A 20,973-nucleotide genomic window follows, 5' to 3' on the forward strand; every position below is an offset into this window, starting at 1 on the left:
CATGATCAACTAGATTACTAATGCTGAGCTCCGATAACCACATTCAATAACAAATTGCGATGACTACTTCAATATCATCTTCATGCGTCCAACTTAGTGCTCGGAAAATCACCTCCAACTACAAATTGGCTCATTGTTGGCCATATCCTATTATTTATGAACATATAAATAAATCATTAATGAAAACCCTATTTTTTGTGCATGTTCAACTCATACGTTCCATGACTATTAAAATATGTTGTAAGATTGTTGATCATATAAATAATATTATTTGTCCACTTTAAGTACAATGTTTATATGTAGAAATTGTAAAATATATTTTTATTTAATTGAATTCACATATCAAATAAATGTTTAAGAATTTGGAAAAGTATGTATGCAATTGAATGGTGGAATAAAAAGTTAAGGAAAAGCAAACAAAAACAAAGACAACAAAAATTAAAAATTAAAAAAAGACCATAAAATGGATATTTGTTTTTAAAAACTTTTTCTAACAAAAATTAACCAAAAAACATGGAGATTTATCCTCTAAATTTGGAGAAATTGAAAGTAGGAACATTGTGACATTACGTTGGCTTCCAAAATGCTGAGATAGATTAAACTAAAAAAAAAGAATGACAAAGGAAAAATACATAGCAAAAATAGGAAGAAAAAGAAAAAAAATAAGAAAATGATAAAGATGAAACTCATGGAGGAGAAAAAATAGGAATAAATTTTGAAAGAAAGTCAAACTTTAAAAAATAAAATAAGATAATTGCAATTCATATATAATTTTTTAAAAAAAATTGAATTATTGAATAAAAAAGTTTTAAAACAAAAAATAATAATCATAAAAATAAAATAGGAAGAGTTCAAAAAATTGCATAAGATATTCTTGACATATGAACTTTCCACTCCAAACATAGACATAAACTCAGACAAAAAAAACTCTAAACCTCAAACACAGACATACGAACTCTATAGATATATGAACTCTATAAATATATAAACTCTAAACATCACATCTCAACTCAACCATCCGAACAACTTTTTTTTTTTTTTTTTTTTGGGCAAAGGAGGACCAAGAATCCCAAGCTTTTGGTTTTGATACTGACATGTCAAATAGCAGAAGTCGGCAAGTTGAATAAGATTCCAAATTAGGGGTTGACGATGTCCATTAGCAGTAATTATGATGTCAATTTCTCATCTGCCTGTTTGTGAGAATGTGAGAGCTACAGCAGCATTTCAACATTCTAATTCCCAACCTTTGCTTCAAGCTGATTGATAGACCCAAACTCAGGCATACTCCAGCCACCCTAATCTGCGATGACCCACTACCAGGCATGGCCATGACTGTTGGTCTAGAAACTCAGGGGATTGGGTTTTGAAATTAGATAAATATGTATTGCTGGTCGATTCAATCTTGTCAAATCTCAAATCCAACTAGAGATGTCTACCAAGAAAGGCAGTCCCCGTTCCCTATATCATTCTCTACTAATACTAATAATAACATAACATTAAAGAGACATTTGGAGAATGAGTTAATTATTATAGTCCTAAATTATTATGATTGAGTTATAATAGTTTGTGCTTCGATATAGATTATTTTAGTTTAAATTATAATAGTATGTATTTAAGATGTAAACTATTTTAATGTGAAAATGAAGGAAATAGTAAATAAGGTAACAAAAAAAGGTTTTAAAATACTGTTGACTAATTGGAAGTTTTAATATTATTTACTCAAGAGATAGTTATTATAGTCTTAAAAAACTTTAAATACTCCTTCAAATGTCCCCTAAATAATTAAAATGAAAAAAAGAGTTTGGTGAAACAAAACAAGGAATGCATTTCCAATCCCTCTAAAGAAAAAATGGACATCTCTAAGAACAAGAAATTGTATTTAAAGATTTAGATTCATTGATAACCAAAACCGCCAAACCAAAATCTTGTTATCAGACACTTTCATTGACCAAACACAAGTTCTCATTAAGTTATATTCATATTATATGAATTTATCATTTCGACCTTAGAATTTAGAATGATGGACTATATATAATCTCTCTAATCTTAAAGGCTAATCTAATATTTATCAAATATTAATGTGATTCTGAATTTCAAAACAGAAACCTTCTAATTTTTTCTTGCAGCCCCTAAACCAAGCTATGATGAACTCAGCAATAAAATAGATTTCATGATATAGAAATTTATATCGTTCTGATAGATTTTTCCTCCAAAATAATTCCTCAAATGATTGAGAGGACAGAAATGAAGAATGTTCGTCCTAATTTGTTTGGAGGGCTGAAGAAAAAATACTACAAGGTGGAGTTCGGATTGGGGTTTATAATACTTGCAGCTAGAGATTTGGTGCAGATAGAAATATGGTTCAAACCATATTACAGAACATCAGCATAGTGCAGCTTTTGAAAGGAAGATGGACTTTAAGAAGTAGCTGGCGAACAGAAATTAATCATTCTATACACAAGACGAACGTCAAACCGCATCTTTGCAGCCCTAATGAGTATATTAGAGCTTTTCGAATCAGCAGCAATGAATAGTTTACAAAGGAGGTAGCATCCTAAATTAATTCAACTAGTTCCAAATCCCACAAGTTTGAGGTTGAAAATGAAGTATATCATGTAAATAATACCAGTAAAACGCAGAGCACAGCTAATATTAGAATGAGAATCTGCTCACAGCAACATTCTCTTTGATCTTCCATGGAGACGTAGCATTCTAGACATTTAGCGACTTTAATAACGATATAGAAAGCCCACAAAACTAGCGAGATTAACAATGTATAACATTCAAGAGAGATGATAATTCAAGAAACACATTCAAAATCTTGACTGAGTTCAAAGTAAAAACAGAAACACAAAGTTTGATAACATTAATCCAATACTTCGAATAACACCACAAGAAATATCAAAACTAATTTGGAAACAAAATCATAAACTAAAAGTTACCCAATAAACCTAAGCCGTAAGGACAACCGCACCACCATTCTCTTTGATTTTCTTCTCTGCAATTTTTGAGATGAGCTTGGCTTTCACAACGACAGGCTGGTTCTCAGGCAAAACCCCTTTGCCCAACACTTTGAAATACCCAAACTGGGTTACATCAATCAAAGGGACATTATCCTTAGTAGCCTTGTCCTTAACTTCCTGAGGGACGAGGGACCAGAGCTTGTCGACGTTTACAATGGGACAATAGAATTTGTTACGGAGCTTATGGAAGTACCTCATACCAACTTTACCGAAGTAACCGGGATGGTATTTGTCGAAGAGGATTCTGTGGTGGTGCATACCTCCGGCATTACCACGACCACCAGGATGCTTACGGTGCTTGCCGATACGACCATGGCCGGCGCTCACGTGACCGCGCTTCTTTCTGTTCTTCTTGAAGCGGGTCGTCATTTCGTCGGCGAGTGGAAGAGAATTAGGTTTTCAGAGTTGCAGGGAGCGGCGAGCGCAAGGAAGTCCGAATTAGGGTTTGGATGAACTTTATAGGACTCAGAACGGAGGCTGACCCTTCAGGTTTTGGGCTTTTTCGTTTGTCTTGGCTGAAAGCCCATGAGATTATCACAACTCGGCCCAAGCCCACATGTTCGAACTTATTATTATTTTGAACCAGTGAATCTGTGGTATGTTCAGAATAATATAAATTTAAAAAATCACTACATAAACACTTTTTTTCTAAGCACTACATAGCACATTATTTTATCCGTGCGTTTAGCCTTTTGATTTTGAGTGGTTAACCTGATATAAGACATGAGTCAAAAGTTCAAATCCTCTCCCCTATAAATACTATTTTAAAGTTTTAAAAATGTGTTTAAATTTGAATTTTGGATTACGTTACAAATAAATATTTTCATACTTGTACTTGGAGTATTAAGATTTGTATATAAAACTATATTTAAAATAGTCGTCTTCTCTTCATCATACAACTACCCTAAAATACTAAATATATTCGATTAGTAAAAAGCAAATGGAGTGAAAATACACTAACAATAATTTTTAACACAAAATAGCCGTTAAATCGTGCATAGATCAATTGACAATAATATTAATATGTATTAGTAACTATAAGATATGTCGTTCGACTTTGCCCTATTGTACTAAAAAAGATAAATAAGTAGCCCATTCAAGTATAATTCTTCTCATGAAGGCATTAGTAACTGCATTTAACTTTCAATGTCATAATGGTAACATCGTATTAAAAATAAAATGAAAAAAAGGGACTGGAAATGAACCAAAAGGAGCGTTGTTAAGTTATATTCATCCATCAAAGTAACATCGGCTCAAGAGGCACATAAATTTGAAACTATAAGGGTAAAAATTCAACGATTACAGAAACTCTGGCTTTCCAAAGTGACAGATTTACAGTAAACAAAAACCCCCAAAAAATTGCAAATTGAGGATTCTAAAGAGTAAAGACAGGAAAGGAAACAAAGATGCAGAGTAGTTTTATCCAGTTTCCTGCTCAAATTCTTCAGCCTCAGATTCCTCAGCATTGTCGGCATCATCATCTTCTGCCTCTATGTCTTCCTTATCATTGTCAGCAATCATTTTGCCAATGACCACCTGGTTGCTGTTTGTCTTCCTGATTTCATTGCACTGCCATGATATTAATATACACAAGTGAGAAAGAGCTTACAAAATTGTAAATTTGCAATAGTTCACATGGAAAATTGCGTTGCTTGTTAGTTGAGTTCCTCCAACTCGAGGTCAGAATCCAATTGAATTAATGAAAGAGTAAGAACAGAAGCCCCCTCTCTTCTTCCTTCTAAGCCTTTAAGAGGGTAGTTGAATGAAGGCATTAATCAACACCACACTTATCACAGGAGGATAGAAGCTCTGTTGAAACTGCTATCCTCTGATGGACAAAAAATGACAGCAACAAATCGTTAGTCAGAAAATAGAACCTGCAAAACAGAAATTCGTTACATGATTTCGCTCTCTTTAAGACGTTTCGCGGCTCTGTCCAAGTGTGCAAGCAGTTCTACGAAATTGTCACATCATCCCCAGGATAAAACAGCCCAAAATAGATAAAACAGTCTCAGTCGGAGTTGCATTATGACCGATTGGAAACTCACACCTTTCAGACTAACTTGCTTAGAAACTAAATAAAGAAGAGTTCGAGGGAGAAAATGGAGGAATGAGTTGTGTTGAAATGCAAAAAGGCTTAGTGCCTTTTATAGGCGTAGAGGCTAGCAGAAAACAATGCAAAAACCGCACAACCAATGAACGTGCAGCCGCACAAAGCACGCGGAGCCGCTGAACGTGTAGGCCGCAGAAAACTTGACCAGCGCCACCTACTCGCGACATGTGTTGGAGGTGTTGAATGAAGATTTAAAAGATAATAAAGTTTTGGAGCCTGACCAGACGAACGGCAGCGGCGATGGCACCGCATGTGGGATGTCCACCATACCCACATTTGCTTATCTCCTCACTCCCACTAAAATATGGATACCCCTTGGGGCCCAAACCCACAACTCAAGGTGGGAGTATAAGGAGATTCCACTTCCCAAACTAAGCAACGTGGGATTCTCAAAATGCTTTTTTTTTTTTTCTTCATTTAACACTTAAAATTTTCACTAACAATCCCTCACTTGAAAATTTAAGAACATAAGAAAAGCATTTTTTTTTCATTGAGCAATATCAATCTGTAAAGTATTGTGCATAAGCAAAGGTGTCTTACGACTTGAACCTTTACGTAGTATAGACGATTCAGAAAATACTAAAGTAACTCTTGGTTTTGAACTCTATCTCTAACAACATCTCACACACAACATTACTAGGTCGTAGTTCAAAAGCCCGTGCTTTAAGACCTGACACGTGTATCCCGGTTTAGTGAATGCTTTAGAGAGTTTGCTTAAAAACTCCATAGGAAACGGCCCCCACTTCCACATTCATATAAGTGAGTCTATCAAGAATACTCCTTAAGCTAGGTACCTCACTTAACATCAAGTATAGATCTCATTAAGAACTAAGTTTAACCTTTCTTACGCTTCAGGATATCATACTCAAACTCTAGGTCATAGAAAGGGAACTCTGTGTTCATTTTAGCATGATTCACTTTAACACTTGTGATCAGTTATTATCCATTAAACCTATTTCTTGAGATCTCTAGTCTACGAGATGGGTTTTTCTTACAATGATTCATCTCTCTATAGGCATGAGTCTCATCCTTTCTGAGGTTTTGAAGACCTTCTCTCTGGCCAATCTTTTCATCCAAGAATCTGCCAAGTTTTCATCAGTCCATATATGATCCACTCTAATTGCACCAGTAGTGAGGTAATGGTACTATACTTACGACGTATTTATTGTCTCTTTCCATTGTAATAACGGTTCTGAATTTTTTCGCTTGTTGTAGTACTATCACAATTGATCAATATGGATGGTACCGATTTTTCCATAGGGGAATCTCTGATAGTAGACTTCTAAGCCAGTCTGCTTCTTCACTAATTGTTGCTAGTGCTATAATTTCTGACTCCATCGTCGATTGGGCTAAAATAGTATGTTTCTTGGACTTCCAAGAGACAACTCTGCCTGCTATATTAAAGACATAGCCACTTGTAGTCTTTGAATCATCCGAGAGGGAGTTCCAGTCAGCATCGTTGAACCCTTCCAGGACAACGAGAAATTTCTGATAATGTAGTCCTAAGTTTTGGGTTTTCTTTAAGTATCTCATTACCCTTTCTATAGCATGTCAATGCTCTATACTAGGTTTACTTGTAAACCAACAAAGTAATCCTAGAGCATAAGCTATATCAGACCTAGTGCAGTCAGCAGCGTACCTGAGACTGCCTATGATGCTCGTATACTCAGTTTGATTAACACTGTCACCAGTATTTTTGAACAACTTAACACTAGGGTCATAAGGAGTACATGTTGGTTTACATTAAAAGTAAATATATTTCTTTAGAATCTTTTCTACATAGTGAGATTCATCTAAAGAAATTCCCTTTTCAGACCTAGTCACTTTTATGCCTAAGATTACACTCGCTTCTCCCAAGTCTTTCATAACAAAGTTTGCACTCAACATAGATTTTACATCATTTATGACATGCAAGTTCGACCCAAATATGAACAATTAGTATATGCATTTGTCACTTTCATTAACCTTGAAACCTTTAGATAAGATTAGCTTATCAAAAATTTTCATGTCATTGCTTAGGAGCTTGTTTTAGATCATAAAGAGATTTATCTAGCTTACAGACCTTATTCTCTTGACCATGGACTATAAAGCCCTCAGGTGGTTCCATATAAATCTCTTCTTCGAGTTCACTGTTTAGGAAAACGATCTTTACATCCATCTGATGTACTACGAGGTTATTTAGGACACCTAGACAAAACAGTACACGGATTGAGGTAATTCTAGTGACCCAAAGAAGTCTATGTTTTCTCTTTGTCTAAAGCTCTTTGCTACTAACCTGGCTTTAAATTTGTCAACTCTTCCATCAGGTCTAAGCTTCTTCCTTAAGATCCATTTGCAACCTATTGCTTTGCAACCAGAGAGTCGGTCTACCAAATGCCAAGTCCTATTTGACTCAAGAGAGTCCGTTTCATCACTTATAACTTAGTGCCATAAGTTGGCATTTACATAGGGCAGGGCTTCTTTTAGGTCTTTACGATCTTCTTCTACATTATAGGTCTGGAAGTCATCCCAAAATCTTTGACAGTTCTAGTTTTTTTGCTTCTTCTAGGTTATGGGTCGGCTTCTTTCTGTAGAGGTAGGATTTCTAACTAGGGTTGGACTACTAGATCCCAAACCTCCACTATTTCTCGATTTAAAGGGAAATCTATTCTCAAAGAAGTCAGCATCATTTGATTTAATGATCACTTGGTTTACTAGGTCTAACCTATAAGCTTTACTATTTATGGCATAACCTATAAAGACACACCCATAGGCTCTACAAGCAAGCATTCTTCTTTTAGGGTATGGAATTCTTACAAAGGCTAGACACACCAAGTTCTAAAATATGATAAGTTTGGTTTTTTATTCTTGAGGATTTCGTAAGGTGAAATTGTATTTTTAGATTTAAGTATCCTATTTAGGACATATCACACTGTACAGATGATTTCACCCCACCAATAAGACGCGGCTCCTGAACTGAGTAAAATAGCAACTACTAGCTCAACTAAAGTTCTATTTTTCCTTTCGGTGCTTTTCCGTTCATTTCAGGAGAGTAAGGTGCAATCTTTTCGTGTATTATTCCATGTGAGTTAAAGAACTCATTAAAGTTGTCTGAGTTGTACTCAGTTCCCCTATCACTACGAAGTCTTTTAACCTTTCTGTTAAGCTGATTTTTTTACTTCAGTTACAAACAATTTGAAAGCATCAAACGCATCACTTTTGTTTTTCAGCAAATATACAAAGGTAAAATCAGAGCAATCATCAATAAAAGTAATAAAATATCTTTTACTGTTCCTAATCAAGATGACATCATATTCACATAAGTCGGAATGAATTAAATATAGAGGCTCAGATTCCCTAAGTACAGATTTATGCGGAGTTTTAGTTATTTTAGTCTGACTACAAAACTCACATTTATCAAATTCATTCATGGATAACTTAGATATCATTTCCAGCCTAATCATGTTACTAATTAATCTCTTATTAACAAGACAAAGTCTAGCATTTCAAACATTCAAAGAACACAACATATAAATAGAAGATTTCATTTTATTTACGTCTAGGTTTAATTTGAACATGCCCTCAGTTGCATAGCCCTTCTCTATTAATACAATATTCTTAGTAAGGATATATAAATCTGCCCCTATAAGTTGAGTAAATCCGACCTTATTGAGGAAATAGCCCAAGACCAAGTTCTTTCTTATCTCCGAAGTGTGCAGGATGTCACAATCGCTCTTTCGGAAGCTTCTCTTAGCGATTGTGCGGCACTTGTTCCCGCTCACGAACAAGCCAGCCAACTCGATTACGGACTGCCGATGGCACACCGAGTGCCTCTTGCAACCTCCACTCCCGTTTTAGGGAAAACGGTTTTAGAAAACGGGTTTGGAGAAAAGGTTTTCGTAAGAAGATTTGTGAGTGTGAATAAAGAAAGAAAGATTGTAGTAGACTAGAAAGCAATAAGCAACAACAACGGCTTTATAGAGTACTACTCCGGGTATGAGGAAATGATGGTTAGTCTTATCCCCATATAGTGCATTCTGAACAAAAAGCCAACTGGCGCCCTTGCATATGCAAAAGGGCGAGTGGTCACTTACAATGAAAATGTAAAGAAAGCAAGCTAACTAAACTAATACAATACAGGACATGAAAATATGCTAGAAGGGGTTGGATTGGGCATGCGGCCATGGGCAACAGGCCCTGGACAAGCATGACCGTTACATTCTCCCCCACTTAATTGGTTGACGTCCCCGTCAACCGACCTTGTTCAAAACCTGCGATGGCCGGAGCTGCATTCTTCAAGTCTTCGGCCCGCTCCCAACTGATCTCTTCATCGGGGAGATCCTTCCATTTCACCAAGAACTCTGTCAGTTCTCGTCTGGGTCTTCCACTACGGCGCGTACGTTTACCCAAGATTTGTGCAACTTCTTTCTCAGCAAAACTCTTCATCGTGACTGATGGGCGCCTTAGCATGTTCCGCTGTCCATCCTCGGGTTCGGGATGATAGGGCTTCAGGAGGTTCACACCGATGACAGAATGAATCTTCATCCATGAGGGTAACTGAACCCTATATGAGGTTCTCCCGACCTTCTCAATTACCTCCACTGGACCTTCATATTTCCTTACTAGCCGTTGGTCTCTCTGGCCTCGGAACTGAAACTGTCCCGGTCGTAGCTTGATCAGGACCTTGTCCCCAGCTTGAAACTCAAGGGCCCTCTGCTTCTTACCAGCCCATTTCTTCACTCTCCTTGATGCTCTTTCTAGGTAGGCGCGAGCTATCTCAAGGGTTTTGCTCCACTTTTTAGTGAAGTTATGTGTCTGAGGACTTTTGCCTGCATAAGGGTGGTCCACCAAGTGTGGCCTGAGTGGCTGTCTGTCGCACACTTCGAGGGCCGCCTTTCCGATCGCGGAACTCTGCTGGATATTGAAGCTAAGCTGAGCCATACCTAACAGCTCGTCTGACTGTTTTCGACGCCCAGCCAACGGGCCATCTGATATGCCTTCCTGGCAGGCGGCTTTGCCCCTGGCAACAACTCGACCTCATGGTCAATCCCCCTTCGTGGGGGTAAGGACTTGGGCAAGCTTCTCAGCCTGACGTCCCGATACTCTTCCAAGACAAATAGATCGTCTTGGGGGATCTCCTCTTCAGTGGACTCAACCGATTCTACTGGGATGGTCATGAACGTGGGTTCGTCGTGGGCCGGGCCCCTCTTCAATTGGAGAGCTGAGATCATTCTCACTCCATTTGACCGCTTGATACTGGCTTGGACTACGGTCGGTGTAGATCCGGTAATGACTAAGCATTTGGCGAGGGGCACTGGTATGACTTTATGTTCAAGTAGGAATTCCATCCCCAATACCACATCAAAATCATCCATCTTGACAATCACGAAGTCGACGAGGCCCTTCCAGTCTCCTAACTTTACCGGAGTTCTCTTCGCTATCCCCGAAATCGGTAGGGCTGCGGAATTCACAGCTTTCATCTTTCCTGCATCTCTTTCCCAATTCAAGTTCAGGCCGCGAGCTTCCGTTTCCGCCATGAAGTTATGGGTAGCCCCAGAGTCAACCATAGTGGTTTTGGTCGATCTTTGGTTGACCCAAGCGTCCACATACATGAGACCTTTCTCTAGTGGCTCCGTCGCCTTTCCCATATTCTTCTGGAGTGCAGACAGAAATTTCAATGCCCCCATCCTGGGATTCTCAATTTCTGCCGCTGGCTCGGTTACCGTCTCCTCTAGTTCGGCCTCGTCTCCGGAGGTAGAGGCTAATGTGGCTTGAAAAGCATTGAACGCAGTTTGATTTGGACATTCACGCGCCCTGTGTGGCCCCCTACATATGAAACAAGACAGGGGGCGATTATAATTGTTATGCTGTTGTGGCGGCCCCCGCCAGTTGCTCCCTGATCTCGGTTGGGATGATTTACGATCCCCCCTGTGTTCTTGTCTCCTCCCCTAGGCCTGGGAGGACTGGAACGACTGTTTCTGTTTTCCTCATTTGAGGTAGTTGATTGCTTCCTCACATCTTGTGAGTCAGTGCTAAGGTCGTATAGTCGTTCAGCTGCCGCATAGGCAGAGGGGAGATTCTGTACTCTCTGTTCATATAGTTTTGCTTTCGCCCACGGTTTCAGCCCCTCCACAAAGCAAAAGACCTTGTCTTTTTCGGACATATCTCGTATGTCCAACATGAGTCCTGCAAACTGTTTTACATAGTCCCTGATGTTACTTGTTTGCTTTAGCTCTCTGAGTTTTCGTCGAGCCAAGATCTCAACATTTTCAGGGAAAAACTGCGAGCGAAGTTCTTGTTTCAATCTATCCCAAGTATCAATAGTGCAACGTCCTTCCTGTATGTCTGTAAATCGTGATCTCCACCACAGTTTTGCATCTTCAATTAGATGCATCGTTGCTATTGTGGCTTTCGACTCTTCAGTCACTGTGTTCGTCGCCTTGAAGTACTGCTCAAGGTCGAAGATAAAATTTTCCAGGGCTTTCGCTTCTCGCACCCCACAGAAGGGTTTCGGTTCTGGGATTTTTATTCGGCTTACTGCCACTGCGCCCCCAGGTGGGGCTTGGTTCCCTACCGCTCGGATGGTGAGATTCACCCTCGCACTCACATCCGCTATCTCGGCTCTGACGACATCCAGGGCCGATCGAAAGTCTTCAGATAGGTCGGTTACCATCTGAAGTATTGCTTTTTGGGAGCTGTCCAGCTCTTCGACACGCTCCTCTATGTGGGCCACAGAACCCGAGGAGCTATCGCCTCGTTCAAAGTTGCCGGACCGTACTGTTTTGGTCTCGAGGGTCTCTACCCTCATCATCAATTCTCTGACGGGTAATCCGTCTAGGCGGCCTACCACCGCATCAATTCCATCGGCTTTCTCGGCAACTTCTTGTAGCCGAGTCTCAAGGAAACGAACATTATCTGGGACCTCTCTCAGGTAGAGCATTTGTTCTTCCATCTCTACCAATCTGTCCACATGGGACTTGTTCAGGTTCTTCGTCGCCGACATGATCACTGATCTTCCCTCTATAAGCCAACTTGGCTCTGATACCAACTGTCACAATCGCTCTTTCGGAAGCTTCTCTTAGCGATTGTGCGGCACTTGTTCCCGCTCACGAACAAGCCAGCCAACTCGATTACGGACTGCCGATGGCACACCGAGTGCCTCTTGCAACCTCCACCCCCGTTTTAGGGAAAACGGTTTTAGAAAACGGGTTTGGAGAAAAGGTTTTCGTAAGAAGATTTGTGAGTGTGAATAAAGAAAGAAAGATTGTAGTAGACTAGAAAGCAATAAGCAACAACAACGGCTTTATAGAGTACTACTCCGGGTATGAGGAAATGATGGTTAGTCTTATCCCCATATAGTGCATTCTGAACAAAAAGCCAACTGGCGCCCTTGCATATGCAAAAGGGCGAGTGGTCACTTACAATGAAAATGTAAAGAAAGCAAGCTAACTAAACTAATACAATACAGGACATGAAAATATGCTAGAAGGGGGTTGGATTGGGCATGCGGCCATGGGCAACAGGCCCTGGACAAGCATGACCGTTACACAGGACACCCTTCAAGGTGAGAGCTTCTGGAATGTGAACTTCAGCTCCACCTCGCTGGTTTCAGCAACTTTCGTTAAGTGGTGACCCCCCAACAGTATGTTTTTATCCCTGGTTTCAAAATAAGTTTTAAACAGACTAAGGTCATGACAGACATGGAGCGTAGCGCCAGTGTCTATCCACCACCCCTCAGAACCACCGATCACGTTTACTTCTGTGATCCTGGCTACTAACGATTCTTCTGTCAGGTTCATCTAACTAGCAGGACGATGCTTATTCGTATAGTTCCTAGCCATGTGTCCAGATGTATTATAGTTAAAGCAAAGAAACTGAATCGCTCCTCCTGAGGAGGGTTTCTGCTTCTTCTGATTGTTTTGGTTGCTGGAACCACGGTTCTGACCTTTCCTCTTAGTTCCCTTGGACTCTTGGTTAGGCTTTATCACAACAGAGACAGATTTCCCAGGAACAATGTTCACTTCCTCCCCCTGGTCCTGCTTCTGGGCTTCCTCCTCAATCCTCAACCGAGTGATCGGACTCTCCAAAGAAAACTCCTTGGTCTTATGCCTCAAGGTGTTCTCGAAATCCTTCCACAAAGGAAACAATTTATCAATAATATTGGCAACTTGGAATTGCTTATTTAGGGGGCATACCTTCACTTATTATTTCATGAGCTATCTTTTGCAAGACATCCCACACATCTTTTGCTGTCTTCATTGTACTATAATAATCATACAAACCGTCAGTCAAACCGTTTAAAATAAAATTGTTGCATAAAAAATCCCTTTCTTCCCAACCAACAGCTTCTTTTATTGTTGTTTAGTCGGATCTTCTCTCGGGATAGTTGGTTTCTTCGTAGTACAAATGTCGGCAACCTTCTTAACTGTGAGAAAAAACATCTTCTGCTTCTACCGTTTGAAGTTCGCTCATTCGAACCAGAATGGACGGTTGAGGTCGGATGTCATAATGTCGTTTTGATTTGTAAGAGCCATCGTAGTAGTGGTAGATGAAAATCGTCTTAAAATTGTTGAAATCGTTACCCTCCAATGGACAGAAAGTGACAACAACAAACGGTCACGAACGGCAGTAGTCAGAAAACGGAACCTGCAAAACAGAAATTTGTTACAGGCTGAGTCGCGAATCTTGCTCTCTTTAAGACGTTTCACAACTCTACCCGAGTCTGTAAGTAGTTCTACGAAATTGTCACTTAGTCCCTAGGATAAAACAGCTCAAAATAGATAAAACGGTCTCAATCGGAGTTGCACTATGATCGATCCAAGACTCACACCCTTCAGACTGACTTGCTCGAAAACTAAATGAAGAAGAGTTCGAGGGAGAAAATGGAAGAATGGGTTGTTGAAATACAAAAAGGCTTGCGCCTTTTATAGGCGTAGAGGGCCATCAGAAAACAACTCAAAAATCGCACAACCAATGAACGTGTAGTTGCGCAAAGTTACGAAGTCACGCCCACCCGGACGGACGGCGGCGGCACACACATGTGGGATGTCTACTATACCCACATTTGTGGGTCTCCTCACTCCCTCTAAAATATGGGTACCTCTTGAGGTCCAAACCCACAACTCAAGTTGGGAGTATAAGAAGGAAATTCACTTCCCAAACTAAGCAATGTGGGATTCTCAAAATGCTTTTTTTTTTTCATTTAACGCTTAAAATTTTCACTAACAAGCTCGCACAATATTTAAGAATATCACACCCCCGAAACCACGTTAGCAAAAGAACATGTGGAGATGACGTTTTTATTAGATTTTCGGTTCATGACTTTGTAAGCTTTGGATTATGAAGTTTGTAGTCAGGTCAGGAAAGTGAACCTGTGATTACAGAAACTTGAGTTTGCTTCAAATGTGTTTGATGTATGGATTCGTAACTTAGTATGTGATACAAGTAGGCAGAAGCTTGAGTTTCATATACCCCTTGAACTGACAATTCCACGACTCGAATTACACAATTTTAAACCTATTAACCCAAAAGCTTAAGTTAATGAGTTATCATAAATTTAGTTACATCAATACTTTAACAGCCTCACCATGGAAAAATACCATACAACACATTGGAACATCCCCTTTCTTTAGGTTTGAACTTCGAAACACAAGGTTGAAGATATATATCATATTCAAGACATTCAACCTAAACCTAGAAATGGTAACAGATCATGCTCTGCAACAACCCTTCAAGTAGGGTATCAACAAGTTTTCTCCACGGTTTCAGCCTCACATAAACAAAGTATTGATGAAGAAGTAATTAACAGCAATTCAGTCCAAGTTTCAATGATTATACCAGCAAATTCCTCAAAAACCAAATATTCAAAGCAGACCTCGAAGGAAAAACTATTAGAGATGAAAACGAATATTAAATTCATTTAATCTATTTTATAAGGAGTATGATTTTTTTGACGTGGAATTCTCAACGGTGAGAAAGGTGAAAACCTAACAGCGAGAGTCAGATCTAATTCAACAACAGTCTTTTGAGCAAGTGTCGATTTCAATCAATTGCACTAACTTGAATTTGACATTCGATGTATGTATGATATTTACTGTGCATCGAGTAGTTCAATTCTCAGAAATAACGCAAAAATTTGTTCGTGTACATGAAACAAAAGAGGGGGATTTCCACGAATGCGGAAGAAAACGAAGATCAAATCACAAATACTCAAACATAGTTTAAAATGATCACAATCAAGAGCGGAGCGCATGGGAGAATCCACAATAAGCCGCAATTAAACTAAAATCAACATTCCGACGATTTCACTTTCGATTACTATGCATTTCCCGAGTTCAAGCAGGAGATTGTACAAATATAAAATGCCAAAGAGAAGAAAAGAGCAATAGGGTTTTTTGAAAAGAGAATGGTAAACAGAGTACCTTTTCTTCAAAATCAGACTCTTCCATGGCGAGCAGTAGCTCTTCGTTTTGGGGTTGAGGCCATTGAGACGGCAGTAAAAACGACGTCGGAATTGTCCTTGTAGACCAAGGGTACTGTGTCATGAAAGCCGGAAACTGCAGCATTTTTCTCGCCGGGGCTGGAAACTGGAGAGAGAGGAATAAGCTCGCTCAGTTGCAGAATACGAAAATCTCTGGTGTTTGGCAACTGGTTTATTTCTGTCCCAACGGCGGTTCAAGTTTTGACCCTCCCGTTTTTTTCGATTGTATCAATTTAAAATCTAAATTAAAATGGTATCAATTTAAACTTTTATATGTTTATAAATCTAAATTCTAACTTTGACAAACGGATCAAGTTAAACTATTTATTATATTTTATTTAGATAAACATTGTATCAGACTTATAATTATATCAATTAAATCTCTAAATTTATATAAACGAATCAATTTAAACTCTCATTTGATATTTACTTGAAAATTATTCATCTAAATTATAATAATCAATTTTATTAAATCAACATTGATTAGTCTACACACGTATAAAAATTTATATATCGACGATTTTCAAGTATAATCATAATAAATGTATAAAATCGATTCACTTATAACAATTTATAAGTTTATTTAAAAATAAATAAATATGTTGCATGATAGTTCTCAAACTAAATCTGAAAAAAATGTGTAAATTGATACACATATGAAAATTTAAGGTTTGAATTTATATACTTATGAAAATTTAGGGTTTAAATTGATATAAACTAGAATTTAAATTGATGCAATCTTAAAAATTCAAAATTTAAATTGATGTAATTATTAATTTAGGATTTAAATCATCGATGTTTTCATTCCACACTTAAACCCCAAATTTTACTAAAGTGTTTTTTTAGCATAATTATCTTTTTTCTTTTTATACTGTTACATGACCAAAGTATCATTTCTTTGATTTCATCAAGTAGTGATATGGTTTCAAATCAACTAATTGAAACTCTTAAAAAAAGAACAAGAAGCACATTAGACACTATTTAGTTCAATTAGGTAGGGGATGTTGATTCAAGGATAATTAAGTAAATAAGACATCAATTATCACCCTAAGAGTTGATAGATCAATGCTCCAAATTAAATCTAATGCATGAACTGATTGAAAATGTTGAACTTTATCGTAAATATTTTGTCCACTCAATTAAATTTAAATTCTTTCTACTGAGAAATTGAGATGGCGATTCCACCTTCTATATTTAAATTAACATTGGAGGTGATTGGCATAAGGAGTCGGAGCTGAGGGGAGTTAAGTTGTGAACTCAAGTTCTTGTTTGATTAAAAGAGTTCATGGTAAGGATGATCATAGAAACTCCAAAAATCAATTTGATGGACCAAAACCAACCGAACAAAAAAATGAAGAAAATTAACCAACAAGTTGTTTATTAAAAAAAAAAAAAGGGGGGGTTTTGGAGTGCCCCTTGAATTAGGAAGATTTGACAAAATCATGGGCTAAAATCACCGTGTCCATGGTTTTGAGAAAGACCACCAGTAGTTTAATATTTAGGGATTGTTTGGGGCTTTGAGTTGAGATAAGATGTCTGGAGTTCATATGTTTGTAGAGTTCATATATCTGTGTTTTGGGTGTAGAGTTATTTGATCTGAGTTCATATGTTTGTATTTGAGGTGCAGAGTTGAGTTTATACGTCTGGGTATCTGATGCAGTTTTTTGAATTATAAATAATATGCTTTTATGATTACTATTTTTGTTCTAAAACTTTTTTATTTATTACCCATATGGATTGCAATTTTTTTCATTTAATTTTTAAAATTTTTCTTTCTTTCTTTCTTTTTTGGGCAATGATCAATAATTAACTCATTACAATTTCTGGTAGAAATATGGTTAAATAAAATGAGAAACTAAAGTGAAATCAAAACTTTTGATTTTAGCTAATTTTTCTCCATAAATTTCATTATCATCTTCTTCTTTTTCTTTTTCTTCCTATTGTTGCTCTATATTTTTACCATGTCAAGAATTTTTTTAATTAAATCTTCCTCATCATCATAACGGCCAGTGGAATGTCACCACATTTCTTCAACAGTTACACTTTCATTTCCTCTAAATTTGGAAGATCATCAGAGAACAAATCTCTATTTTTCATTAATTCTTGCTGGAAAATATTCCAAGAAAAAAATTAATCTTCATTCTATGATTTTTTTTTTGGTTATATGTTACATACTTTTCGTCTAAATATTCTTAATACTCATTTGATATGTGAATTCATTACGTATAAATATTGCACTCGGTATAGATAAAATAATATTTTTTATATATAATCAACAACCCTACAACATACTTTATCGGTCATTAGTTTTATAGTAGTTGGAAGTGTTTGTCAAAGTTGATAATTGAAGATGATTTTTGTTCGAGTTTGTAATCGGAGATGGTTGTCAAAGCCTAAAGTTGGTCACGTGAAGGTGTATTGGAGTTGATTGTCAAAGTTTGTCATCGGAGGTCGTTTTTGAAGCTCAGAATTGGTCGGATGAAAGTGGTCGTCGAAGTTAATCATCGAAGATGATTTTCATTGGAGATTTTAGTCGGAGGTGACTATCGGAGCCTGAAGTTAGTCGCATGAAAATGGTATTAGAGTTGGTTGTCGGAGTTTGTTGTCGAAGATGGTTGTTGAAGTCTCGAGTTAGTCGTCGGAGTTGCTCGCTCAAAGGTGATCATCGAAGGTGACTTTCATTGGAGTTTGTAGTCAGAGGTAGTTGTCAGAGCCTACGAAGATGGTTGTCAGAGTTGGTCATCGCAGTTTGTTGTCGAAGCCAATTGGTCATTGGAGTCGGTAGTGTGAAGGTGATCGTCAAAGTTGGGTCACCAAAGATGGCTGTTGGAGTTGGTCGTCGGAGCTATCATTGGAGGTGGTTGTCAAATTTTGGATTTTGTCGTTGGAATTTTCATCGGAGGTGGTTGTCGGAGCCTGGAGTTGGTCATCGGAGTTATCATCGAAGGTGATTGTAGGAGCCAAAGTTAGTTCTCAGAGTGTGACAGTGACCCATGGGTGGAGCCATTGAAAACATGGGAAGAGGGGAGAGTTGGGGTGAGTTGGTAAAATATACCAACTCAACTCCACCAACATTTAAAGTTGGTAGGCCAAACAATGAGTTGGTATATTATATCAACTCAACTAGGGTTGGCAAAATTCCCTGTCCCGACGATTTGACCGGAGATGGGGTCAAATCAGGGTCCCCAAACCAAGGATGGGATGGGGATGAGGAAGGTATCCCCGCCCTATCCCCGGATCTTGCCCCGATTAGGTTTTTAAATATATATATATATATGTTAGGTATTTAACTCTTTACATTTAGCCTAGTTTTTAATTTAGCCCAATCTAAGCCCAACTAAAGTGTCCAAGCCCAAACCAAATATAATTTTGGGGATTTTTTTGTTTATAAAAAAAGTCCTCATAGGCAAACAAAAGGAAAAACGGAGAATGAGTCCTTGCGGGGACCCGTTTTCCCGACAGGGAATCCTCGCCCTCGTCTTCGCCTTCAATTGGCGGGGACGGGGGCAGGGATGAGTGTAAAATCTCCCAACGGGGACGAGGATAGGGAACCCTCCCCTGCCCCGGCCCGACCCCATTGTCAACCCTAAACTCAACTCATATTGATGAGCCAAACACCCCCTTAAGGTTCCTTTTGATAACCATTTCGTTTTTTGTTTTTTGTTTTTAAAAATTAAGTCTTCTCTTATCAATTTCTTACCTTGATTTGCATCTTTCTTAAGTACAATGGTTGAATTCTTACCTAAATTCTAAAAATAAAAACAAGTTTTTTAAAGTTAACTAAAATTTGGATTTTGTCTATTTTTGAGTTTTGGAAAGGCTATTTCTTTTTTGTAGATTGAAATTAGGTACTTGGGTTTTCTTTCTTTTAGATAATAATAATTTGATCTTTTCTAAATTGTAAATATATACTTACACTCTAATAAGTAAAGTACTAAGAGTAAAAGTCAAAATACAATCCATCTTTCATCCAATGAAGTGAAATGAAATACTTATAGTACATTGTCCATGAAAATTTAAGTATATATATTATCAGTTTGATTCAGTTTTGATTGGTTTTTCAATTAAAAAAACGAGCCGATCAAATAACTTTTGGTTTTCTTCAAAGACAAACCAATATGTCCAATTTTACACTAAAAGATCAAACCAAACCAATGGATAAGTTTAGATTGGTTCAATTTGTTGGTTTTTTGTTACACTCCTATCTATAGGCTAAATTTTTTTCTTAAAAAAAACAAATGATTACATAAAAAAAAAAAAAAAAAACCCTTAAAATTTCTCTCTCTCTTCTCCACCCCCCCCCCCCCCCCCCCGACCCAAGTTTGAATCTCATTTCTTTTCATTTATATATCAAATTAAAACAATAATTACACATTAATCTCCACCAAAATGTAGTTGGAAATTAAGAAGAGTGAGCGACTATTCAACTTCATTTTTAAACTTCTTTTAAATTTTTTTTGTTTATTTTTTAATAAAGCTTCAACTTCACTAAATCTTCCTTCTTTTTTTTTTTTTAATTCTTTCTTCTTTTTAAGTTTGTTGTTTTATGTAATGACCCGACCCCCTAGGACTTAAGTTAGGCCGTTACTAAATACATGCATGCATGGAACTTAAAATGACACTCTGTTATGGTAAAATAAATGCTAATTAAATAAGGTAAGTTCAAAAGACTTTCATTAGATTCAAATATTAAAAACAATAATAGGGTATCTGTAAATCATAATTAGGAATTTAATGAATCTAGAAAACTGTAAAAGTTTGGAAACGAATATAATCAGTAAGTTTCAAACATGAAAACTGAAATTGAAAACATATGAAAGAAATCTAAACATCATGAGTGGAAGCATAAAACTGGTCTCACTGGCTCGATCACGGATTCCACTTGTTACTCGTCAGTGCGTCCCTACTCTTACCTGAAACATAAACATGAGAAAGGGTGAGTATAAAAATACTCAATAAGTAACCCCACTACTGGGGTCAGGCTAGACATCTATGTCCTCTAGATGCCTATCTCTAGTGAAACATATAAATTGCTCTAATCCTCCTGAGACACATACATACATGAAAAACTTGTTTCTATCCTACTGTAGTTAAGTATGCTCACTACCTCTAGTAAGTCTCGTAGGACCCACAACCGCTGGTGAGTCCTGAAGGAAACACAATCTCTTACGTACACATGGTTATGCATACACCTTTTTCGTATACACATAACTCACTTAATGTGTACCTCTTTCATACACATGGTTATGTATACACCTCTTTCGTATACGCATAACCCACTGAGTGTGTACCTCTTTCATACACCTGGTTATGTATACACCTCTTTCGTATACACATAACCCACTAAGTGTGTACCTCTTTCATACACCTCAGATCCT

The 20,973-nt window shown here is 37.7% G+C and overlaps 2 protein-coding genes across 2 annotated transcripts; both read right to left on the reverse strand.

The window, feature by feature from the left end:
• Positions 1–2,799: 2,799 nt before the first annotated feature.
• Positions 2,800–3,469, reverse strand: LOC120082502 (large ribosomal subunit protein uL15x). Its single transcript, XM_039037698.2, has one exon. It carries the CDS (start codon positions 3,390–3,392, stop codon positions 2,952–2,954), a length of 441 nt encoding a protein of 146 aa, XP_038893626.1. The 5' UTR covers positions 3,393–3,469; the 3' UTR covers positions 2,800–2,951.
• A 754-nt stretch (positions 3,470–4,223) lies between these two features.
• Positions 4,224–15,807, reverse strand: LOC120083062 (transcription termination factor). The gene is made up of 2 exons (XM_039038588.2): positions 15,537–15,807; positions 4,224–4,592 (listed from the first exon to the last, which is right to left on the reverse strand). The coding sequence occupies exons 1-2, from the start codon at positions 15,678–15,680 to the stop codon at positions 4,443–4,445; spliced, it is 294 nt and encodes a 97-aa protein (XP_038894516.1). The 5' UTR covers positions 15,681–15,807; the 3' UTR covers positions 4,224–4,442.
• Positions 15,808–20,973: the final 5,166 nt, after the last annotated feature.

The sequence above is a fragment of the Benincasa hispida genome, chromosome 8, assembly GCF_027475165.1.
Source record: "Benincasa hispida cultivar pf3 chromosome 8, pf3_genome.v1.1, whole genome shotgun sequence".
NCBI classification, from domain to species: Eukaryota; Viridiplantae; Streptophyta; class Magnoliopsida; order Cucurbitales; family Cucurbitaceae; genus Benincasa; species Benincasa hispida.

Coding starts and splice junctions, on each gene's coding strand:
- LOC120082502 (XM_039037698.2), bottom strand. CDS start 3,392: ATGACGACCCGCTTCAAGAAGAACAGAAAGAAGCGCGGTCACGTGAGC.
- LOC120083062 (XM_039038588.2), bottom strand. CDS start 15,680: ATGCTGCAGTTTCCGGCTTTCATGACACAGTACCCTTGGTCTACAAGG. Junction 4,593..15,536: donor AGTCTGATTTTGAAGAAAAG/GTACTCTGTTTA, acceptor ATATCATGGCAG/TGCAATGAAATCAGGAAGAC.